Genomic DNA, 25,963 nt, shown 5'->3' on the forward strand with positions numbered 1-25,963 from the left:
ATTTGCCACCCAGGTAAATAGTGCGGTGAGGAAGGCATATGGCGTACTGGCTTTTATTGGTAGAGGGATTGAGTTCCGGAGTCCTGGGGTCATGTTGCAGTTGTATAAGACTCTGGTGCGGCCGCATCTGGAATATTGTGTGCAGTTTTGGTCGCCATACTATAGGAAGGATGTGGAGGCATTGGAACGGGTGCAGAGGAGGTTTACCAGGATGTTGCCTGGTATGGAAGGAAGATCGTATGAGGAAAGACTGAGACACTTGGGGCTGTTTTCATTAGAGAAAAGAAGGTTTAGGGGTGACTTGATTGAGGTGTACAAGATGATTAGGGGGTTAGATAGGGTTGACAGTGTGAACCTTTTCCCGCGTATGGAGTCGGGTATTACAAGGGGGCATAGCTTTAAATTAAGGGGGGGTAGATATAGGACTGATGTTAGGGGTAGGTTCTTCACTCAGCGAGTCGTTAGTTCATGGAATGCCCTGCCAGTAGCAGTGGTGTACTCTCCCTCTTTATGGGCATTTAAGCGGGCATTGGATAGGTATATGGAGGATAGTGGGTTAGTATAGGTTAGGTGGGCTTGGATCGGCGCAACATCGAGGGCCAAAGGGCCTGTACTGCGCTGTATTCTTCTATGTTCTCCACTACAGAAACTTGAGAAATTAATAGTCTGATATCGCATCAACCATAAGACTGCACTCAGTCTGATTTAAGCAATGAGACAGGATTAATTACTGAGCTCATAGTAAAAGCAACAATCATAACATGACTTAATTCAACGTACAGTTTAAGGGAGAGAACACACAGTCCGCAACTTTGACTTTAAACAAGAGCTTGAGGGCATGAACTCAGAGCCGGCAGAAGTGAACTTGGAAGTTAGGTTGATAGAGTAGCAGTAGAGGGGTATTTCACAAACTGCAGAATAGATAAAATCTGGTAAAAATGAAAAAAAACCTCTTGTGATTAAGGATAAAATTCAATGGTAGTAGCAAACTGAAAGAAAGATATATAATCGTGCAATGCTAGGTGGCAGATCAGAAGATTGGACAAGATATTTCAGTGGTAGCAAATTCCACAGACTTACAGTTCTCTGAGTGAAGGAATTCTCATTATCTCTGTCCTAAGTAGTTTACCCCTTATCCTTAGCCAGTTACCCAGATTCAAAACTTCCCTCATCTTCAGGAACATCCTTACTGCATTTACTCTGTCCACTCATAGAGTCATATGTACAGCATAGAAACAGACCTTCGGTCCAACTTGTCCATGTCGACCAGATATCCTGAATTAAGCTAGTCCCATTTGCCAGTACTTAGCCCAAATCCCTGTAAACCCTTCCTATTCATATACCCATCCAGATGCTTTTTAAATGTTGTAGTTGTACCAGCCACTACTACTTCCCCTGGCAGCTCATTCCATATATGCACCACCCTCAGCGTGAGAAAGTTGACCCTTTGGCCCCTTATGAATTTTTCCCCCCTCATCCCAAACCTATGCTGTCTAGTTCAAAACTCCCCTACCCTAGGGAAAATACATTGTCTATTTCCCCTATCCATGCTGAGGATTCTGGGTATTCCAAGATGGAGGATGGGAAAGAATTGTGGCTGTAAGTGTGGCTCCTTTTTTGAGGTATTTTAGCTGTTGGAGATTTTCCTGAATTCAAGGAGCAGCAATTACTGTTTTATATGCTGTGCATTGTGTTGGAACTTTGGCGGAAAGAAATATCTAAATAACAGTACTTTAAAAAGGAGGAAGACAGACAAAGGCAGTGACCATATGGTTAGAGAAAGAAAGCTACGCTGCTGTCTGACACAGCAGTACACATGTTTTGGGCAAAAGCCCTTCAGTCCTGATGAAGGGCTTTTGCCCGAAATGTCGATTTTCCTGCTCCTCGGATGCTGCCTGACCAGCTTTGCTTTTCCAGCACCACTCTAATCTAGACTCTGATTTCCAGCACCTGCAGTCCTCACTTTTGCACAGCAGTGCACATGCACAGTAACTGTCTTTACTGTTTGAGTTCAAGCATCTCTGGACATCGAAATGCGTCTGGAAAAAATTAACAAACAGTGAAATTCACAGCTGACCTTGGAGGAACCTGTATGGGAGAGCTCAGAGCACAGGAGCAGATTAGTGCATAGTTTTTTTTTTGTGTAACCTTGCTACACAAATCTATACTAGTGAGTAGAGTGGGTTCTTCCTTGATTATTAGTTTTATTGAGAACTGTCTCTTGATTACATTTTAAAAATATAAATCTTATTACTACTGGAACAGTGTTATTACAGTTGTAAGACGAGGATATTTTCTGGGGCTGTAGATTGTGAAGGAACAAAAAACGGCCTTGAGTCATGAGCTCTTCCTGTCGGATGTGGGGAGAATTTCCATATCACTAATGATTATGTCTGCAGGAAGTGTGTTTGGTTGCAAATCCTATCAGACCAAATGTATTGGTTGGAATGGCAGTTAGAGGCAATAAGAAATTTCTGGAGCTCGGAGATATGATGGATGGCAATTATAGGAGGGGTGAAAAGCAGCAGAGACAGTCAGGTAGATGGGTTAACTCCAGAAAATGGAGGAAGGAGGGGGAGGTAGTGCAGGAATCCCAGTGGCTATTCCCATCCCAAACAAGTATGCTATTTTGGAAAATGTAGGGTGTGATGGACTCTTAGGGGAATGTAGTAAGAACAGCCAAGTTTCTGGTAACAAGTCCATGTCTAATGCAATGAGGGGTATGTCAGGTTCCAAGCGATCGATTGTGATAGAGGACTCTCTATTGTGAGGTACAGCTGGCAGTGAGAAATCAGAATGGTGTGTTGCTTCCCTGGTGCCAGGGTCAATGGCGTCTTAGAGAGGGTGCAGAATATTCTCAAAGGGGAGAGGGACCAGCAGGAGGTCATTGTACACCTTGGAACTAACAACGTAGAACTGGAAAAGGATGAGATTCTGAAGGGAGAATATAGCAAGTTAGGCAGGAATTTAAAAAGGAGGTCCTCAAGGGTAGTAATATCTGCAGTACTCCTGGTGCTATGCGTTAGTGAGTGTAGGAATAGGAGGATAGGGCAGATGAATGCATGGCTGAGGAGCTGGTGCAGTGGAGAAGGGTTCACATTTTTGGATCATTGGAATCTCTTCTGGGGTAGAAGTGACCTGTACAAGAAGAATGGATTGCACCTGAATTGGAAGGAGACTAATATACTGGCAGGGCGATTTGCTGGAGCTGCTCAGGAGGATATAAACTCATAATGTTGGTTGGAGTGTTGACACAACGAAATAGTGAGGAAAGAGATCAATCTGAGACTGTAACAGTTGGGAAAAGGAGTGAGTCAAACAGTCAGGGCAGGCAGGGACAAAGCAGAGAACAAGGTAGGACTGATAAATTAAACTGCATTTATTTCAATGCAAGAGACTTAACGGGGAAGGCAGATGAACTCAGGGCATGGTTCGGAACATGGGACTGAGCCATCATAGCAATTACAGAAACATGGCTCAGGGATGAGCAGGACTGGCAGCTTAATGTTCCAGGATAAAATGCTACAGGAAAGGTAGAAAGGGAGGCAATGGAGAGGTGGGGGTGGGGGGGTGGGGTTTAATTAGGGATAGCATTACAGCTGTACTGGGGGCGGATATTCCTGGGAATTCATCCAGGGAAGTTATTTGGGTGGAACTGAGAAATAAGACAGAGATGATCACCATATTGGGATTATGTTATGGACCCCCCCAATAGTCAGAAGGAAATTGAGAAACAAATTTGTAAGGAGACCTCAGCTGTCTGCAAGAACAATAGGGTGGTTATGGCAGGGGATTTTAACTTTCCAAACATAGACTGGAACTGGAAAAGCACAGCATGTCAGGCAGCATCCGTGAAGCAGGAGAATTGACATTTATGATGAAGGGCTTTTGCTCAAAACGTTGATTCTCCTGCTCCTCGGATGCTGCCTGACCTGTGTGCTTTTCTAGCACCACACTCGCAACTCTCCAGCATCTGCAGTCCTCATTTTCGCCATAAACTAGAACTGCGCTAGTGTTAAGGCTTTAAATGGAGAGAAATTTGTTAAGTGTATACAAGAACATTTTCTGATTCAGTATGTGCATGTTCCTACTAGAGGTGTAAAACTTAACCTACTCTTGGGAAATAAGGCAGGGCAGGTGACTGAGGTGTCAGTGGGGGAGCACTTTGTGAACAGCAACCATAGTTCTGTTAGTTTTAAAATAGTGATGGAAAAGGATAGACCGGATCTAAAAATTGAAGTTCTAAATTGGAGGAAGGCCAATTTTGATGGTATTAGGCAAGAACTTTCAAAAGCTGATTGGGGGCAAATGTTTGCAGGTAAAGGGACGGCTGGAAAATGGGAAGCCTTCAGAAATGAGATAATGAGAGTCCAGAGACAGTATATTCCTGTTAGGGTGAAAAGAAAGGCTGGTAGGTATAGGGTATGCTGGATGACTAAAGAAATTGAGATTTTGGTTAAGGTTTAGACAGGAGAGATCGAGCGAAGAATATAAAGGCAGGAGGAGTATGCTTAAGGGGGAAACCAGGAGGGCAAAAAGTGGACATGAGAGAGCTTTGGCAAATAGGGTTAAGGAGAATCTAAAGGGATTCTATAAAATACATTAAGGACAAAAATGTAACTAGGAAGAGAATAGGGTCCCTCAAAGATTAGCAAGGCAGCCTATGTATGGAGCCGCAGGAGGTGAGGGGAATACAAAATGAGTATTTTGCATCAGTGTTTACTGTGGAGAAGGACATGGAAGATATAGAATGTGGGGAAATAGGTGGGGAAACATCTTCAAAAATGTACATATTAGAGAGGAGACGGTGCTGGATGTCTTAAGATGCATAAAGTTGGATAAATCCCCAGGACCTGATCAAGTTACCCTAGAGCTCTGAGGGAAGCTATGGAAGTGATTGCTGGGCCCCTTGCTGAGATATTTGTATCATCAATAGTCACAGGAAAGGTGCTGGAAGACTGGAGGTTGGCTAATGTGGTGCCACTATTTATGAAAGTTGGTGAGGAAAAGCCAGGGAATAATAGACTGGTGAGCCTGACATCAGTGGTGGGCAAGTTTGAGGCAATCCTGAGGGACAGGATTTACATGTATTTGGAAAGGCAATGACTGATTAGCGGTAGTCAACATGGCTTTGTGCGTGGGAAATCATGTCTCACAAACTTGATTGAGTTTTTTTAAACAAGTAACAAAGAGGAGAGAGCAGTGGACGTGATATGTGTGCACTTCTGTAAGGTGTTCAACAATGCTCCTCATGGGACACCAGTTAGCAATTTTTGTTGCAGACGTTTTGTCCCCTGTCTAGGTGACATCCTCAGTCCTTGGGGGCCTCCTGTGAAGCGTTTCTGTGATATTTCCTCCGGCATTTATAGTGGTTTGTCTCTGCCGCAGTGGCCGGTATATTGGGTCCAGGTCGATGAGCTTATTGATTGAATCAGTGGATGAGTGCCATGCCTCTAGGAATTCCCTGGCTGTTCTCTGTTTGGCTTGTCCTATAATAGTAGTGTTGTCCCAGTCGAACGGAATGAGGACATGCCACAACCCAAAGGACTAGCCACACTACCATACATCAAAAACATTTCTGAACTGACAGCCAGACTACTGCGACCACTAGGACTCATAACAGCACACAAACCAACAGCCACTCTCAGACAACACCTCACCAGGATGAAGGACTCAATACCCAGCATGAGTAAAACCAATGTAGTGTACAAAATTCCATGCAAGGACTGCACAAAACACAAACAGGAAGACAGCTAACGATCCGCATCCATGAACACCAACTAGCCACGAAACAACATGACCAGCTATCCTTAGTAGCCACACACTCAGATGACAAACAACATGAGTTTGACTGGGACAACACTACTATTACAGGACAAGCCAAACAGAGAACAGCCAGGGAATTCCTAGAGGCATGGCACTCATCCACAGATTCAATCAATAAGCTCATCGGCCTGGACCCAATATACCGACCACTGCAGCGGACAGCTGGAACTGACAACCGGAAGCGGCAGAGACAAACCACTATAAATGCTGGAGGAAAGATCACAGAAGCGCTTCACAGGAGACCCCCAAGCACTGAGGATGTCACCTAGACAGGAGATGAAACGTCTGCAACACACATTCCCAGCTCGACGAACAGAACCACAACAACGAGCACCTGAGCTACAAATCTTCTCCCAAACTTTGAACCAGTTAGCAAGGTTAGATCTCATGGAATACAGGGAGAAGTAGCCATTTGGAGGCAGAGCTGGCTCGAAGGTAGAAGACAGAGGGTGGTGGTGGAGGGTTGTTTTTCAGCCTGGAGTCCTGTGACCAGTGGAGTGCCACAAGGATCAGTGCTGGGTCCACTGTTGTTAATCATTTATATAAATGATTTGGATGCGAACATAGTAGGTATAGTTAGTAAGTTTGAAGGTGACACCAAAATTGGAGGTATAGTGGAGAGTGAAGAAGGTTACCTCAGATTACAATGGGATCTTGATCAGATGGGCCAATGGGCTGAGGAGTTTAATTTAGATAAATGTGAGGTGCTGCATTTGGGAAAGGCAAATCAGAGCAGGACTTATACACTTAATGATTAGATTACTTACGGTGTGGAAACAGGCCCTTCGGACCAACAAGTCCACACCGACCCGCCATCCACCCAGACCCATTCCCCTACATTTACCCCTTCCCTAACACTACGGGCAATTTAGCATGGCCAATTCACCTGACCTGCACATCTTTGGACTGTGGGAGGAAACCGGAGCACCCGGGTCTCTGGCGCTGTGAGGCAGCAGTGCTAACCACTGTGCCACCGTGCCACCCACTATAAGGTCCTGGGGAATGTTGCTGAACAAATAGATCTTGGAGCGCAGGTTCATAGTTCTTTGAAAGTGGAGTCGCAGGTAGATAGGACAGTGAAGAAAGTGTTTGGTATGCTTTCCTTTATTGGTCAGAGTATTGAGTACTGGAGTTGGGAGGTCATGTTACTGTTTACAGGACATTGGTTAGGCCACTGTTGGAATATCGTGTGCAATTCTGGTCTCCTTCCTATCGGAAAGATGTTGTGAAACTTGAAAGGGTTCAGAAAAAATTTACAAGGATGTTGCCATGGTTGGAGGATTTGAGCTATAGGGAGAGACTGAATGGTCTAGGATTGTTTTCCCTGGAACATCAGAGGCTGAGGGGTGACCTTATATAGGTTTACAAAATCATGACGGGCAGGGATTGGGTAAATAGACAAAGTCTTTTCCCTGGGGTGGGAGAGTCCAGAACTAAAGGGCATAGGTTTAGGGTGAGAGGGGAAAGTTATAAAAGGGACCTAAAAGACAACTTTTACACGCAGAGGGTGGTGTGTGTATGGAATAAGCTGCCAGAGGAAGTGGTGCAGGCTGGTACAATTCCAACATTTCAAAGGTATCTAGATGGGGATATGAATAGAAAGGGTTGAGAAGGCCAAGTGCTGGCAAATGGTCAGGAAATCTGGTCGGCATGGACGAGTTGGACTGAAGAGTCTATTTCCGTTCTGCACATCTCTATGACTTTATGATTTTACAAATGTCTCAGGTCATCCCTCAGCCTCCAATATTCCTAGGAAACCAGCCTATTCAGCCTCTCGGTTCACTCAAATACACCATCCTTAGCAATATCCTTGAATCTTTTCTGAACCCTTTCAAGTTTCACAACATCCTTTGTGGGCGGGAGACCAGAATTGCATCACTTTCAATGATATCCCCCTTCATTCTCCTGAACTCCAGCAAATATAATCCTAACTGATCCAACATCTCCTTATATGGAAGTTCTGCCAACACAGGAATCAATCTGGTAAACTTTTGCTACATTCGCTTTATCGCAAAAACATCCTTCCTCAGAGACCAAAAATGCATCATATTCTCATCAAGATGTAATGAATTATAATTGAAGGTGTAGTTTAAGCATGACATCCCTGCTCCTAAACTTACTATGAAATCTAACATATCAGTTGTCTTTGACTACTTAATGAACCTGCACACTTTTGTGTGAGTCAAGTACCAGAACACCCAGATCTTGTTGCACAATTCTCTTCTATTTTATAGCCATTCAGATGATTATAATGCCCCCTTGTTTTGCTTCTAAAATAGATAAGGTCACATTTATCTACATTTTACTGCATTTGTCCCCTATTTGCCCAACCGCACAGCTTGTTCAAATCTTTCTGAATCATTTCTGCTTTGTGTTTTCTGTAAATGTGGAGATAATGTATTACATGTAGTTCCGTCACCTATATCTTTCATATATATTGTGAGTAACTTATGTCCTGCACTGATTCCTGCAGGCCTCCACTCATCACTGCTTGCCATTTGAAAAAAAAAGTCTTGTTTATTTCTACTCTTCATTTCCTGCCTATCAACCAGTTTTCTAAATCTGTGACTATACTGCACTTCCTCCCATTCAGCACACTAATCTCTCCTCTGTGCCTTTGTCGAAAGCCTTCTGCAAGTCCAGATCCCTTGCCTGCCCTTCACCAACTCTACTTGGTTACATCCTCGAATAAGTCCAAAAGCGTTCTCAAACATGATTCCCCTCTTCATGCATCTGTCAATTCATAGAATCCCTGCACTGTGGAAACTGGCTGTTTGGCCCAACAGTCCACATCAACCCTCTAAAGATAATCCACCCAGACCCACCCCACCCCCAGCCAGTTACTCTACATTTACCCAGACTAACCTAGCCTACACGTCCCTGAATACAACGGGCAATTTAGCATGACTAATTCACCTAACCATATGGGCGGCACGGTGGCTCAGTGGTTAGCACTGCTGCCTCATAGCACCAGGGTCCCAGGTTTGATTCCAACCTCGGGTGACTGTCTGTGTGGAATTTGCACATTCTCCCTGTGTCTGCGTGGGTTTTATCCCACAGTCACAAAGATGTGCAGGCAAGGTGAATTGGCTGTGTTAAATTGCACATAGTGTTGGGTGCGTTAGTCAGAGGGTTACTCTTTGGAGGACTGGTTGGGCCAAAGAGTCTGTTCCCACACTGTAGGGAATCTAATCTAATATCTTTAGATAGTGGGAGGAAACCAGAGCACAAACTCTGAGAGAATGTGTAAATTCAAGAATCGAACACTAGTCCCTGGCGCTGTGCTGCCCACTGAGCCCACAGTGCCATTGTTTGCCAAGTACTCCACTTTTGTATTATTAATCATGCACTCTTGCATTTTCCTCAGGACTGACACCGAGCTGATGGTCTGATTTTCACTCTGCCTGATTTTTTTCAACAAAAGGGATTACATTAGCTATCCCCCAATCTGTGGGAACACTTCCAGAACCTGTAGAGTTTTGAAAGATGACCATAAAGTATTGCATCCTTCAGTAACGCACTACGCATGCAGTATTTACCATCATCCCTTGGAAACTCATTTTCCTGCAGTAAACATGTGAGGTACTTGTGGCCCTCCAATAACATCGTGAACCAGCCTTAGCACCGCCCCTACCTCCCCCTCACACCAGGGTTCAGTCAGAGAATGCCGGAAACCCCATCAGCTTCATTCTAACTTCTACAAAGAACAAAGAAAATTTACAGCCCAGGAACAGGCCCTTCGGCCCTCCAAGCCTGAGCCAGTCATTGCCATTTTCGAAAATGTTTTCTTAGTTAAACAGTAACACGGAATCCACTGTAAGGAAATAAACTTTTGCTTATTCCTTGCAAAATTGCAGCATCTCTCTTTGTTGTTGGTCAGATCTGTGAGGCATTCAAGGTGATCGCCTGACATCAGAGATTGGAGCAGTGATTCCCCACACAGACTGCAAACAGTCGGTCATTCTGCAATCGATTTTGCCTAAATAACATCGGAGGATTGTAGCAAATCAGAGCGATTAAAGCAAAGGAGAAGGACTTTACGCTTACCTTGCTTATGATAGCCACTTGAAAGTGCACAGAGGTTTTTTTTTTCAAAAACCCTAGATCTTTCTGGAACCTGTATTTGTTCACCGGTTCGGATCACAGCCTGATCAAATGCACATTGGTGTAATTCTACAAGAAACTCTTTTTCTCCCCGCCCCCTTCTCACTTTGTGTACACAGATGTTTACAGATAAACAGAGAGGCTTACACAAAAGCACTCCGATTCAATCTTACTGACACACTGTCGGCACAGATGTGTGTGTGCAAAGGGAATCATTGCAACAACAAAAAAAGTCACGTTTAGTTAAACTAACTGTAAAAATATATCTATAATTATTAATTGGCTTTTTTTTCTTCACTGGTAGATGAAAAGACCACAGTCTGCCAGGTACAGGTAAGGGAATTTAACACTAGTCATGATTTGGAGACGTCGGTGTTGGACTGGGGTGTACAAAGTTAAAAATCACACAACACCAGGTTATAGTCCAACAGGTTTGTTTGGAAGCACTAGCTTTCGAAGCGCCGCTTCATCATCAGGTGATTGTAATGGAGCTCAGTGGTTGGCATTGATGCCTCACAGCACCCAGGTTCGATTCCAGCCTTGGGTGACTGTGTGGAGTTTGCACATTCTCCCCACGTCTGTGGGGGTTTCCTCCCACAGTCCAACGATGTGCAGGCCGGATGAATTGGCCGTGCTAAATTGCCCATAGTGTTAGGTGCACTAGTCAGAGGGAAATGGGTCTGGGTGGGTTACTCTTCGGAGGGTCGATGTGGACTTGTTGGGCCAAAGGGCCTGTTTCCACACTGTAGGGAATCAAATCTAATCCTGATTGTCATCAGGATATCTATAATCGTCGCTTCCTATAACTGCAACCCAAAATTATCCCCTCTGTCACTATGACCAAATACAAATGTTTTTCCTTGTTTTGCTTCCAAGCTGTATGCTTATTTTATCCCTTCACGGTTTTGTTTTTAATTTGTTCATGGGATGAGGACACCGCTGGCTCGACCAGCATTTATTGCCCAGAGGGCAGATTTGAGTCAACTACATTGCTGTGAGTCTGGAGTCACATGTTGGCCAGACCAGTTAAGGATGGCAGTTTCTGCCCCTGAAGGACATTAGTGAATCAGATGGGGTTTTCCTCAACTATGGATTCATGGTCATCATTAGATTCTTAATTCCAGATTTTTGTTGAATTCAAATTTCACCATCTGCCATGGCAAGATTTAAACCCAGCTCCCCAGAACATGACCTGGATCTCTGGATAATACCGCTAGGCCATCACCTCCCCGATGCAGTCTTGAATAGGAATTTATCGTGTCATGACTCACCAGGGTGGTGCGCTAGAAATAAAGCACTCTTACTCCCAAAGTCCTCACAAAGTTTAAATATTTTATAAGTTAGTATATAATATTTCCATATGTTCTGGAAATTTCAGATCAAGATAGTTATAAGGGTTTCTGCGTTTGACGAGAATGACTATTTATTACAAGTCATTTATTTACGGAAACAATTACAAGCCATTTGCAAATAAAATTACAAATTAAAGTTCAAATTCCATGATAAACTCTGTCTTCCAAACACACAAACACAAGGACACGGGAAAATAGTCATTGGGGGAGAAAAGTAGAGAAGGCAGCTCAGTGGGCTGCTTGCTGCTGAATTGATCTTTTTAATTCTTATTGTCTTCAGAAATGTGCATTTCAATTGCAGTTCAGAACTTACACCACTGAATTGTAAGAGACATGTGTTCTGATTAATTTTAAAAAAGGTTCCAACTAATCAGTTAAAAGTCAGAGCAACTGATGAAGCAAAGATGAATTAGTTTTCATCAAGCGCAACATTTGGTTTGACAGCAGAGACCAAGACAGAGCTTTTGATCTGCTGGAGAGCAAAATCACTTTTTTCCTCTGACAATATTTTGCTCCCAGCTCCAAGTTGTTCATTTAGCTGAGAAACAATCAGACATGTTGGCAGGTAAAATACCTTTTACACCCATTATTGGTCATTTATTCTGAGACAAATCGATTTCATGTTGCTGACCACAGCTGTATTATTACCTTGTCTCTAGTTACTTAGTATATAACACTATCAATATACAATATATTTATAATAAATTACAAGAGTGTGATTGCATGCTCACCGTGCTAAGACTGTGGCCATGCATCCCTTACAGTGATCCATCTTTTAGTCAGTGCCCCTTATAGATTTGTGTCCATAGGACATAGATGTGAAGGTAATACTTCCATGTATTACATAGGTGACCGCAACTCCCTCATGAAAAACATTATTTCAGACTAAGTCCTTCAGTGTGATGCATGTACAACTCCATTTCCTTTGCATAGTTAATATTTGTTCTTTCACCAATGTCACTTTCACCCCCCTCATTGTGTTGAATTTTAATCCTTCACTGTGGTCAATTGTGAGTAAGACACCTTCACTTTGATGTTTAAAATCACTCAACACCAGGTTATAATCCAAAAGGTTTATTTGGAAGCACTAGCTTTCGGAGCGCCTTTCATCCCCCTCATTGTGTTGAATTTTAATCCTTCACTGTGGTCAATTGTGAGTAAGACACCTTCACTTTGATGTTTAAAATCACACAACACCAGGTTATAGTCCAAAAGGTTTATTTGGAAGCACTAGCTTTCGGAGCGACGCTCCTTCATCAGGTGGTTGTGACCTCCAAATTTGCGCTTTGATGATTTGTGCCAACGAGTGCCTGTGATCACTGCTGTTTACATGGGACTCATTAATGATCATCAGAACGTGAGATTTCATCTCAAATTATTCAGTATGTGAGTGGTTCATGTTGATTAATGGCTTTGTCAGTGCCCACACTGAGACCATTCTATTTCTCAGTGCATACCCTGACCAGCTGCTAAATGTGTGAGCATATGTGTTTGAATGCTTTCAGTGTAATGGCAGCTCAACAGAACTCTTTGTACCTGTGAGACCCTCAATGTTTTGTACAGGTATTTGGGACTCTCTCACAGTGATGGTCATGTATATGAATCCATCAATGTGCTTAAGGCTTTTGTGCATCCTTGAAAGTATTGCTGTGAATATGAGTTACTCACTATGATAAATACATTAGTGAGTATCTCATTGTGTTCAGTCTGTGATTTATGACACTCTCTGCTGTGACCTTTAAGGGAGGTCCATCACTGTGGTATTTCATGAATGTGAGCCATTCAGTGTAATCAGTTTGAGGGGAGATCGTCGCTGTAATATTTGCTTAATTGTGAGCCTTTCAATTAAATCGGTGATGGAGTGTGACCTCCGCAAAATGAACTTTGCGTTGGTGTTAGACTCTCACTTTGTGAACTGAGGCATGAGCACATCACTATTATCAGTGTGTGCTTGAGGACTAGCATGGAAATAGACAGTCACTGTGCCTTTCTCACTGTGTGCAGCTGCTGAAAATGTCACATTTACGCAAATATGAAAATATGAGATTCCTTAAGCTAATCAATTTGAATGTGCTTCCAATAATTTGGCCTTGGAAGATCTGACTGTGACATTATGTTCATTCTGTGTTTACATTACATAGAACATAGAAAAGTACAGCACAGAACAGGCCCTTTGGCCCACGATGTTGTGCCGAGGTTTAAGCCTAACATAAAATATAATAACTTTTAACCTACACATCCCTCAACTCACTGCTATCCATGTGCATGTCCAGCAGTCACTTAAATGTCCTTAATGACGCTGCTTCCGCCACCACAGCTGGCAACTCATTCCATGCATTCACAACTCTCTGCATAAAGAACCTACCTCTGATGTCTCCTTTATACCTTCCTCCTAATATCTTCAAACTATGACTCCTACCCTGAAGAAGGGTTTATGCCCAAAACGTCGATTCTCCTGTTCCCTGAATGCTGCCTGACCTGCTGCGCTTTTCCAGCAACACATTTTTGGCCCTCCTCGTACCAGTCAATCCTGCTCTGGGGAAAAGTCTCTGGCTATTGACTCTATCTATGATTATTAGAGGCATGATGAATGGCCATATACTAACTAACTAGCTTGTGAGAACCCAATTTCTAAGTGTAGCTTTTACTTTACAGCAATACCTGTGTACATGCAACTCATTGTCAACAGTATGTTCCTGTGATCATTGTCTGAATGTGTTCATACACTGTAGAAGAACCTCTTTGGCCTATCAAGCCTGCAATTACACAAAAAAAAACCTCTAAGGCTACATGAGTCCCACTTTCCAGCACTTGGTCAGTAGCCTTGAATGGGTTGACTTTTCAAGTGTTCCCATGCAAGCATTTATTTTTACAGGTTGTGAGGATTACTGCCATGATATATATTCTAGATTCCCATCATTCTCTCGATGAAAGAAAACTCAAATCATCTCTAAACTTCCCACCTTTCACATTCAAATTATGACCACTGTTGTTAACCCTTCAACTACTACTTCAACTACATAACTGGAGCAGATCCTTCTTCAGTCATGTCTGCTCTAAAGAAAAGAACCTGAGCTTACCCAGTCTCACTTATAGCTAAATGGCTCCAAGCCGGGCAACCTACTGGTGAATCTCCTCTGCACCCATTCGGTACAATCACATTGTACCAATAGCATGGTGAACAGAAATGCGCACAGTACTCCAGCTATGGCATAACCAAAATCCTGTGCAACTCCACTCTGCTCTGATTATCTATGGGACAAATGATAAAGGAAAGTGCCAAATATGTTTTCTTGATTAACCTATTGAACTCTCCGACTGGTTCCAGGAACTTGTGGACAAATACCCTGTAATCCATCTGTTGTTCTGAGCTTCCTGGTGTCCTTCATTCAATGAGCACTCCCTTGTCTTGTTATAAGTGCACAATATCATGCTTATCAGTGTCTCTTCCATCTGCCATGATCAGCCCATCTAACCAAATGATCTTAGGGGCATTCATGACACTGAGGATGTCATGGATAGGACAATTAGTGAGCTGATCACATCTCAAGGAAGAACTACACAGGCAGAAAGGCTTTGGGTGACCATCAGGAGAATGAGCAGGTGTGGACAGGAAGTGCAGGATTTCCCTGTGGCCATCTTTTTTTCAAACAGAAACAGTACTGGAGACTGTTGGCGTTGAATTCTCAGGGGAAGGCTATAACAGCCAAGTGTTTAGCACCAGAGTTCTCCCTGCTACATAGGAGGGGAGGATAAAAGACTGGGACAGCTTTACCTTTTAGGGACTCATTTGTAAGGGAAACTGACAGATGGCTCTGTGGCTGCAAAAAAGAATGGCATTATGCCTCCCTAGTGCCAGGTTCAGGGATGTCTCAGAGTGCTTCAGGACATTCTGAAGGGGAGGGTGAGTCAGCAATAGTTGTGCTACATGTCTGCACAGATGACATGCAAAAGAAACAAAGAAATGAAGTCGTACAACAGGAATTTGGAGAATAAGGAAATCCATCAGAACAAGAAAACATGGGACATATTAGGCACTTGGGAGAACAGGAAAGTGAAATTGTATCTTTTTGAATACAAGGAGCAGGACTGGTAAGGCTGAGTAACTGAGTGTAATGATCAGCTTGAGGGGAGATAATACTGTTGCAGCAATTGAGACGTGGTTGAAAGAAGGGCAGGACTGGCAGGTCAACAATCCAGAGTATAGACATTTCAAGTGTGGTCACGGGTAGGGCATAAGAGAGGTGATGCCATCACATAATCAATAAAGGCGACCATCACCTGCTGCAATGAGAGAGATGTCCTACAAGGCTCTTCAAATGAGACCATCTGTTTAGAAGTTAGAATTTTTTTTAAAAATCAGTTTGTTGGGAATATACTATCAGCCTTCCAATAGTCAATAGAAGATAAAGGAGCAGATATGTAGATAGACATGGTTATTGCTGTCAGGGATTTCAACTTTGTTAACATTAACTGGGATTACATCAGTGTGAAAGAATTAGGTGAATTAGGGGAATTTGTAAAGTGCATCCAAGAGAGCTTTTCGCACCTGTACTTGAATTGTCCCATGAGAGATGGAGCACTGTGAGACCGAATCATAGCGATTTGTAAGCACCGTTTAGGAAAGATTCTCGACGCAATATGTAAGCAGTCCAATCAGGGAAGGGATTATACTGGAACTAGTTTTGGGAAATGAGCCAGCCTGGTGAATGAAATTTAAGTGGTGGAGCGTTTTGGAAGTAGTGACCATAATACCATGGGTTTTAAGATGCTCATGGATTGGGATAACAGCAGTCCTCAGGCGAAGGTTTTAAATTGAGGAAACGCAAACAACCACAATATTAAACAGGAACTGGAGAATTTTGATTGGAGGCGAGTGTATGAGGGTGAATCGACATCGGACATGTGGGAGAAATTCAAACAGCAGTTGATAACAGTTCAGGAGCGGCACGTTCCTGCGAGAATGAAGGGTGGGTATCGCAAGTTCCATGAACCGTGGATGACCAGGGATGTTAGAAAGGAAAAGGAAGCCTATGGAAGGTCTAGTGGGATGGGAACTGACGAAGCCCTTGAAGTATATAGGAAGGTACAAAAGAACTTTGAAGAAGGTGTTTAGCCTGCTCACACCCATGCAGGCACCCTGTCACAGGCTTATATCTCATCACAAGGATGTTGCTGTGAAGAGAAGTTGAGTAGGTTAGGTTTATTTTCAGTAGAAAAAAGGAGATTGAGGGGGGACATGATTGAGGTTTACAAAATCATGAAGGGTGGATAGAGACAAGCTTTTTCCCAGGGTGAAGGATTCAATAACGAGAGGTCGTGCTTTCAAGGTGAGAGGTGGAAAGTTTAAGGGGGATACATGTGGCAAGTACTTCACACAGAGGGTGATGGGCATCTGGAGGTGGTAGAGGCAGGCACGGCAGATTCATTTAAGATGCGTCTGGACAGATGCATGAGTAGGTGGGGAGCAGAGGGATACAGATACTTAGGGATTGACCGACAGGTTTAGACAGTACATTTGGATCGGCTCAGGCTTGGAGGGCCAAAGGGCCTGTTCCTGGGCTTAAATTTTCTTTGTTCGCATTCCCACACATACTTGACCAAGCTTACACACACATACACACACTCTTCCATGCCCTCACACCCACATGTGCGCACTCACATGTAAACACTCACGCTGTGCTTCCTGCACGTGCACACATATAAAAAAAATTGTATTTGCAGAATTAAATTTAATTTGCTCAAAAACTGCATAAACCCATGTAAGATTCTGTGAGTCCCACTTTAGAAAGAGAACCAGCCTGACTCAACATTGGGACACAGACAGACTTTAACGTCACACCTTTAAGGCATTGTCTGAGCTGAGACGGCACCTATTGTTAGAAAAGCTGAAGCTACCTTGAGAATGTAACTTAAAGGGAGTTCTGGGATTTATATATTAGAGAACCGAAACTAGCATATCCCATTCTAAAAGATGAAAGACATAATCAATATTTGTTTAATATATCATTACAGCTCCTTGACACTGTAACCCTTTTGCTATACATTCTGTGTGTTATAGTTCTGTTTCACAACCACCTGATGAAGAGGCAGTGCCTCGAAAGCTAGTGCTTCCAAATAAACCTAGTGGACTCTAACCTGGTGGTGTGTGATCTTTAACTTCTTCCAGGTATGTTTGTCTTGAAGAAGTTCTGCTCTTCTCTTTGACAGGATTTCTGTTCCAATATTTCTTCTTGTTCACCATAATTACTTTTATTTTCTCTTCGAGTATTTGACAAAGTCTTTATCAGGGGTAGCGCAGTGGTTAGCACTGCTACCTCAAAAAAACAAAGAACAAAGTAAATTACAGCATAGGACAGGCCCTTCAGCCCTCCAAGCCTGCGCCAATCCAGATCCTCTATCTAAACGTGCCACCTATATTCAAAGGGTCTACATCCCTCTGCTCCCTGCCCATTCATGTATCTGTCTAGATACATCTTAAATGATGCTACCGTGGAGAAAGTGAGGTCTGCAGATGCTGGAGATCAAAGTTGAAACTTTATTGCTGGAACAGCACAGCAGGTCAGGCAGCATCCAGGGAACAGGAGATTCGACGTTTCGGGCACAGGCCCTTCTTCAGGAATGAGCAGAGAGTGTTCAGCAGGAGAAGATAAAAGGTAGGGAGGAGGGACTTGGAGGAGGGGCGTTGGAAATGTGATAGGTGGAAAGAGGTCAAGGTGAAGGTGATGGGTCGGAGTAGGATGGAGGCGGAGAGGTCAAGAAGAAGACTGCAGGTCAGGAAGGCGGTGCCGGGCTGGAGGGATTCGGCTGAGACAAGGTGGGGGGAGGGGGGATGAAGAAACTGGTGAAGTCCAAGTTCATCGCCTGCGGTTGGAGGGTTCCCAGTCGGAAGATAAGATGCTCCTCCTCCGACCGTCGGGTTGTTGTGGTTTGGCGGTGGATGAGTCCAATGACCTGCATATCCTCGGTGGAGTGGGAGGGGGAGTTGAAATGCTGTGCCACAGGTTGGTTGGGTTGGTTCGTCCGGGTGGCCCAGAGGTGCTCTCTGAATCGCTCCGCAAGTAGGCGGCCTGTCTCCCCAATATAGAGGAGGCCACACCGGCTGCAGCGGATGCAGTAGATGATGTGGGTGAATGTGCAGGTGAATCTGTGGCGGATATGGGAGTTTCCTTTTGGGCCTTGGAGAGGAGTGAGGGGGGAGGTGTGGGCGCAAGTGTTGCACCTCCTGCGGTTGCAAGGGAAGGTGCCGGGAGTGGTGGTTGGGTCGGTGGGGGGTGTGGATCTGACAAGGGAGTCGCGGAGGGAGTGGTCTCTACGGACAGCTGATAGGGGAGGGGAGGGAAATATATCCTTGGTGCTGGGTCTGTTTGGAGGTGGCGGAAGTGACGTTGGATGATGCGCTGTACATGGAGATTGGTGGGGTGGTAGGTGAGGACCAGTGGGGTTCTGTCCTGGTGGCGGTTGGAGGGGCGGGGCTCAAGGGCGGAGGAGCGGGAAGTGGAGGAGATGCGGTGGAGGGCACCGTCGACCACGTCGGGGGGGAAATTGCGGTCCTTGAAGAAGGAGGCCATCTGTGTTGTACGTATTTTGAACTGGTCCTCCTGGGAGCAGATGCGGCGGAGACGAAGGAATTGGGAGAATGGGATGGCGTTTTTACAGGGGGCAGGATGGGAGGAGGTGAAGTCCAGGTAGCTGTGGGAGTCGGTAGGTTTGTAGTAGAGATGATGCTACCGTGCCCACCTCTTCCACCTCTGCTGGCAATGTGTTCCAGGTACCTACCACCCTCTGTGTAAAGAACTTATTATGCACGTCTCTTAAACTTTTCCTCTCTCACCTTGAACTTGTGACCCCTAATAATTGAGTCCCTGACTCTGGGAAAATGTTTCTTTCTATCCTCCCTGTCAACCTCTCCTCATAGTTAGCACTCTCCATACTAGGCATCATCCTGGTGAACCTCCTATGCACCCTCTCCAAAGCATCCACATCCTTTTGGTAATGTGGCGACCAGAATTGTACACTGTATTCCAAATGTGGCTGAACCAAAGTCCTAGACAACTGCAACATGACCTGCCAACTCTTGTACTCAATACCCCGTTCGATGAAGGATCTGCATTGTGACCTTCAGGGTATAATGGACCTGAACACCCAGATCTCTCTGTACATCAATTTTCCCCAGGGCTTTTCCATTTACCATGTACAGAACAGCCTCAATTATCCGAATGAGACAGGCGGGGAGGATTTTGTTTGGGTAACTGATCTGATCATATACCAAGAAGCCATACTGAATGTAAAAAAGCATGTTTAGGGAGTTTTTATTTCATTCAATTGATAAAATGTGTTACAAACACTGGATATTCCTTAAAAATTCATGATATTTTACAAATAAAATCACCTTTAATGTAAATAAAATTCATTGAGGTGGAGGCCAAATCCTCAAATATTCCTTAAGCACTCTATATATTTCTGGAGGAGATTTGAGGATCTAATGCTGTGCTCTACCAGAGAGTTTGTTTAAATCTATAATTTTGATGAGTCTGCTATTCAAATGAAGTAATCTTTGAATTCTGCAAATTGCAGGTTTTTATCTTTTATTGTTCAGAAGTATCTTGGTATTTTAGCGGCAGAAAATATTACTAGAGCAACATTACAAGCTGCGAGGAGCATGTTACACAAGTCTGGTTAAACTGCGAAGGATTAAACCCTCATCATCACATAAATATGGAAATCTAAGCATTAAACAAGGTCCTGAACAGTTTCTAAAATCACAAGAACATTTGTCAGTTTCCACTGAACTCAATGTCATGATAGAAAGACAGAAGCACCGCCTTGCTCATGCATTGACTTTCTCTGCCCTTTTTTTCATGAACGACCCAGTGAAATGAAGGGAATAAAACACTTACTTTAGAAAAGGGCTATGTAACTAACCCTTACGTAAAAAATAATCCAATTGCTGCCGCTTGAGGTGCTTGTGTTTGCCAGCGTTTTCACGTGTTCTTCAGTACAGATAATTCAAATTCACTTTTAATCATTATGAACAAAAGATGCGACCATCGCGCCAGTGTCAGTAACACCTCTTTGATGTAATGTTTTTACGGGACCTTGAGATCTTGTTTCGATAATCCAAAATTCTGATTATTGCTGTTCAGATACTCGAGGTTGTTCGGGAGTTCACTTTTGGATTTTCCAAAATGCATCACCTCGCATTTGCCTGGATTGAATTCCATCTGCTATCTCTCTGCCCAACTCTCCAATTTATCTATAATCTGCTACATTCTCTGACAGTCCCCTTCACTATCTGCTACTCCACCAATCTTCATGTCATCTGCAGACTTGCTAATCAGGCCACCTACACCTTCCTCCAGATCAGTTCTGTATATAAAAAACAACAGTGGTCCCAACATGGGTCCCTGCAGAACACCACTGGTCACAGTTCGCCATTTTGAGAAACTCCCTTCCACTACTATTCTCTGTCTTCTGTTGCCCAGCTAGTTCTCTATCCATCTAGCTAGTACACTCTGGACCCCATGCAACTTCAGTTTCTCCATCAGTATTACATGGGGAACTTATCTAACACCTTACTGAAGTCCATGTATATGATATCTGCAACCTTTCCCTCATCAATCAACTTTGTCACTTTCTCAAAGCATTCTATTAAGTTGGTAAGTTCCCTGCACAAAACCATGCTGCCTGTCACCGTTAAGCCCATTTTCTTCCAAGTGGGAATCTATCCTGTCCCTCAGTATCTTCTCTAGCAGCTTCCCTACCACTGACGTCAGGCTCACTGGTCTATAATAACCTGGATTATCCCTGCAACCCTTCTTAGACAAGGGGACAACATTTGCAATTCTCCGGTACCTCACCTGTGTTCAAGGATGCTGCAAAGATATCTGTTAAGGCCCCAGCTATTTCCCCCATCGTTTCCCTCAGTAACCTGGCATAGATCTCATCTGGGCCTGGGGCCTTTTCCACCTTAATGCCTTTTAGATTACCCAACACCTCCTCGCTTCTTATGCTGACTTGACCTTGAGTAATCAAACATCTATCCCTAACCTCAACATTTGTCATGTCCCTCTCCTTGGTGAATATTGATGTAAAGTACTCATTAAGCATCGCAGCACCAGGGACCTGGGTTCAATTTTCGCCTTGGATGACTATCTGTGTGAATTCCTTCCACAATCCAAAGATGTTCTAGTTTGTTGGATTGGCCATGCTAAATTGTCCATAGCGTCCAGGGTCAGTGTATTAGCCAAGTGAGGAACACTGGTTTAGGGGATTTAGAGTGGGATGCTGCTGTGAGGGCCAATGTGAACTCAGTGGGCTGAATGGCTGCTTCCACAGTGTAGGGATTCTGTGAAAATTAGCTTTCATAACTATGATTCTATGACTCAATGACCTATTTCTTGCCTCCCTCCCTTTTTGAATTAGAGTGTCATATTGAGTTTTAGATTAGATTAGATTCCCTACAGTGTGGAAACAGGTCCTATGGCCCAACAAGTCCACACCTACCCTCCAAAGAGTAACCCACCCAGACTCATTTCCCTCTGACTAATGCACCTAACACTATGGGCAATTTAGCATGGCCAATTCATCTGGCCTGCACATCTTTGGACAGGGAAAGTGTGCAAACTTCACACAGACAGTCACCCGATGCTGGAATCAAACCTGGGACCCTGGTGCTGTGAGGCAGCAGTGCTAACCACTGAGCCACCGTGCTTCTAATCCTCCAGGACCATTCTACTTCCTGTAAACAGTTTTTGATTCTGATACTCACTGTGATCAATTTTTGAGTTTGTTACTTTAGTAAATTTGCGAATGTTTTCTTTTTCTCAGTGTTTCTGATCTGTGAGTTAGTGTCACACCCTGTTATAAGTGTTTGTGTGTGTAACTCAGTGTAGTCCATGGGCAAGTGTGTTACATACTGTGGCCGGTAGGTGTGTCTTATTTACTGTGATTGCTGAGTGTGTTACTATGATCAATGTGTGAATGTGGTACTCACTGTGATCAGTTTGTGTTTATCTGTTGTGACCATTAGTGTAGTCAGTGTGTGAATATCCTATAAATACTAGTTGCTTACTTACTGTGTTACTCACTAAGATAAATGAATGAGAATGTTAATCACTGTGATCAGTGTCTCTCTCAGTGTGTTTGCATGTGTTAGGTAGTGCCCTCCAGTTCCACTTTATCCACTGGCTCAGAAATAGAGTCATAGAAATATACAGCACGGAAACAGACCCTTTGGTCCAACCTGTCCATGCCGACCAGATATCTCTACCCAATCTTGTCCCACCTGCCAGCACCCGGCCCATATCCCTCCAAACCCTTCCTATTCATATACCCATCCAAATGCCTTTTAAATGTTGTAATTGTACCAGCCTCCATCACTTCCCCTGGCAGCTCATTCCATACACGTACCACCCTCTGCATGAAAAAGTTGCCCCGTTAGGTCTCTTTGAAATCTTTCCCTTCTCACCCTAAACCTGTGCCCTCTAGTTCTGGACTCCTCCACCTCAGGAAAAGCACTTTATCTATTTATCCTATCTGTGCCCCCCATGATCTTACAAACTTCTATAAGGTCACCCCTCAGCCTCTGACCTTCCAAGGAAAACAGCCCCAGCCTGTTCAACCTCTCCCTATAGCCCAAATCCTCCAACCCCATCAATATCCTTGTAATTTTTTTCTGAACCCTTTCAAGTTTCACAACGTCCTTCTGAATACTCAAATTCTGACCAATAAAGGAAAGCATACCAAATGCCTTCTTCACTATCCTATCTACCTGCGACTCCACTTTAAAGGAGCTATGATCCTGCACTCCAAGGTCTCTTTGTTCAGCAACAGTCCCTAGGACATTACCATTAAGTGTATAATGTTTTCCTTTCAGGCATGAAGGGCTGCAAGATGCAACAACTTAGTGATACCCATGCACCACTGGAAAATTCCTCCTTCTGTCTGACTCCATTCCCTCTCCTAAACACTTACTTATTCATATACCCATTCAGATGCCTATTAAATGTTGTAACTGCGCTAGTCTCCACCATCTCCTCTGGCATCTCATTCCATACACACCCCCCACCAGCTTCTGTGTGAAATGGTTGTCCCTTTAATACCTATCCCCTGTCATGTTAAACATAAGCCCTTTAGTTTGGGACTCCCCTACCCTGAGGAAGAGACTTATCCATGCCCCTTATGGGTTTATTAAACCCCTTTGAAGATCAACCCTCAGCCTCCAACATTCCAGGAAAAATATCCACAGCCTGTTCAGCCTCTCCCTGTTGCTCAAACATTGCAATGCTGGCAACATCTTTGTAAATTGATTAGATTTTAGATTAGATTCCCTACAGTGTGGAAACAGGGTCTTCGGCCCAACAAAGTTCACAGCAACCCTCCGAAGAGTAACCCACCCAGACCCATTCCCCTCTGACTAATGCACCTAACATTACAGGCAATTTAGCATGGCCAATTCACCTGACCTGCACATTTTTGGATTGTAGGAGGAAACTGGAGGAAACCTGAAGGAAACCCACACAGACACAGGGAGAATGTGCAAACTCTACACAGACAGTTGCCTGAGGCGGGAATTGAACCTGGGTCCCTGGCGCTGTGAAGCAGCAGTGCTAACCACTGAGTCGCCCTCATACATTAATGAATATAATCAAGCAAAGCAGCATTCTCTGACCGGGAATCAAACCCGGGATGTGGTGGTGAAAGTGCTGAATCCTAATCACTATATTCTGAACCCTTTCAAATTTCACATTATTATTCCTTTAGTAGGGAGACCAGAATTAAACAGTGTTCAAAAGTAGCCGAAACAATGTCTTATACAGCTGCAACATGGCACCCAATTCTAATACTCAGTGCTCTGACCAATAAAGGCAAGCCACATCAAATCCTTCTTCACTTTTTTTCGCCTGCAACTCCACTTACAAGTAACTATGAACCTGCATGTCAAGGTCTCTTTGTTTGGCAACACTCCCCTGAACCTTACCATTTAGTGTAAGTGCCCTGCCCAGATTTCCCTTACCAAAAAGCAGCAACTCACATTTGTCTAAATTAAGCTATTTGCCCACTTGGTCACTTTAATTTCTCTGCCATACTTACTGATTTGAACTCATCCGATCCATCCCTGACTTTGTAATCAAGCCTGCTGAGAAGATGGTGCTGTTGTACCGATCTGTACATTCTAGAAGTGAGATGCTAATTCTCAGACACCTCCTCCTCTCTTCTTGTACATGACCCCACTGTTGAACACCATGCTATTGTGTCCACAGCGATTACTCATCTCATTTCATAAGTGATCTCCCCTCCAAGCTCATAAGCCCCCTACACTGCCCAGCCACCTTCTACTCCCAAAGTCGATAAACAGGATTGGCCAGGCAGGCCCGTTGTTTCTGCTTGCTCCTACCCCACAGAACACACCTCTTCCAACTCGACTCGATGTTTTCTTCCCTTGTCCAGTCCCTAACTACATAGATCAATGGTTCTTCTGACACTTTACACCAGTTTCAATATTTGTAGTTTGCAGGCTCCAGCCACCTCTTTACCAGAGACATGCAATCCCTTTACTTGTCTATCCCACATTCGGGTTGTCTCAGTGCACTCTGCTTCTTCCTAACGAAAACTATCTGAATGATCTCGATCCACCACCACTTTCCTCCACCTGGCTGAGCTCATCTTTTCTTTGAAGAACATCTCCATAAACTCCTCCTACTTTCTTCAGGTCAAAGGTGTGGCCTTTGGTATTGGCATCTGCCTGTGTCCTTGTTGGTTACATTGAATATTCCTTGTTCCAGACCTGTTTGAGCCCCCACCCACAATTCTTTCTCCAGTACGTCAGTTACATCGTTGGTGCTGTTTCCTTCTCTCCTCTGGAATTTCACTTTACGTTTCCACCCTGCTCTCACCATCACCTGGTCCATCACTGAGTAAACTTCTCTTCCTTGACACCTCTGTTCCCATTTCTGGGGATAGGCTGGCCAACAATATCCACTACAGACCCATCAACGCTTTCAGTTACCTTCACTATACATCCTCACACGCTGCTTCCTGTAAAGTCTCTATTCCATTCTCCCACTTTCTTCATCTCAAATGCATCTTCATCCTTGCCCTTCATCCCAACCAGTCCACACCGACCATCTGTGGAGTAACCCACCCAGACCCGTTTCCCTCTGACTAATGCATCTAACACTATGAGCAATTTAGCATGGCCAATTCAGGTGACCCTGCACAACTTTGGACTGTGGGAGGAAACACAGGCAGACAAAGGGAGAATTTGCAAATTCCATACAGACAGTTGCCCGAAGCTGGAATCGAACCTGGGACCCTGGTGCTGTGAGGCAGCAGTGCTAACCGCTGAGTCACTGTGCCACCCCGTTAGCTCTGCTTTCTCTGCGCAGATGCTGCCAAACTGGTTGAGTCTTTGCCTCAATTTCTGTTTTGGTTTCTTCTTTCCAGTAGTCGCAGTTTTAAATTTGATTCCCTCAGTTTTATCCTCTTTTCTTTCCTTGCAATCTGTGTGCATCTGTTAGTTACTATTCATTAGTGTGAGGCTAAGTACATTATTCTCCGTAACCAGTGTCAGTATGTTCAGGCGTGCCTCTGTGTGTCCAGTGCTTCAATTAATGCCACTCAATATGGTCAATGTGTTGTTAACTGCCAGTTGTGGGCGGCACGGTGGCACAGTGGTT

The 25,963-nt window shown here is 44.0% G+C and overlaps 1 protein-coding gene across 1 annotated transcript in view; it reads left to right on the top strand.

The window, feature by feature from the left end:
• The window catches only part of LOC122541282 (protein phosphatase 1 regulatory subunit 1A-like), an 81,324-nt gene that overhangs the window by 38,726 nt on the left and 16,635 nt on the right, over positions 1 to 25,963 (top strand). Inside the window, exon 3 of the mRNA XM_043677906.1 lies at positions 10,235 to 10,263. Within this exon, the coding sequence (XP_043533841.1) occupies positions 10,235 to 10,263 (29 nt within the window). The remainder of the gene's footprint in view (positions 1 to 10,234; positions 10,264 to 25,963) is intronic.

The sequence above is a fragment of the Chiloscyllium plagiosum genome, chromosome 37 (genome assembly GCF_004010195.1).
Source record: "Chiloscyllium plagiosum isolate BGI_BamShark_2017 chromosome 37, ASM401019v2, whole genome shotgun sequence".
Lineage (NCBI taxonomy): Eukaryota > Metazoa > Chordata > Chondrichthyes > Orectolobiformes > Hemiscylliidae > Chiloscyllium > Chiloscyllium plagiosum.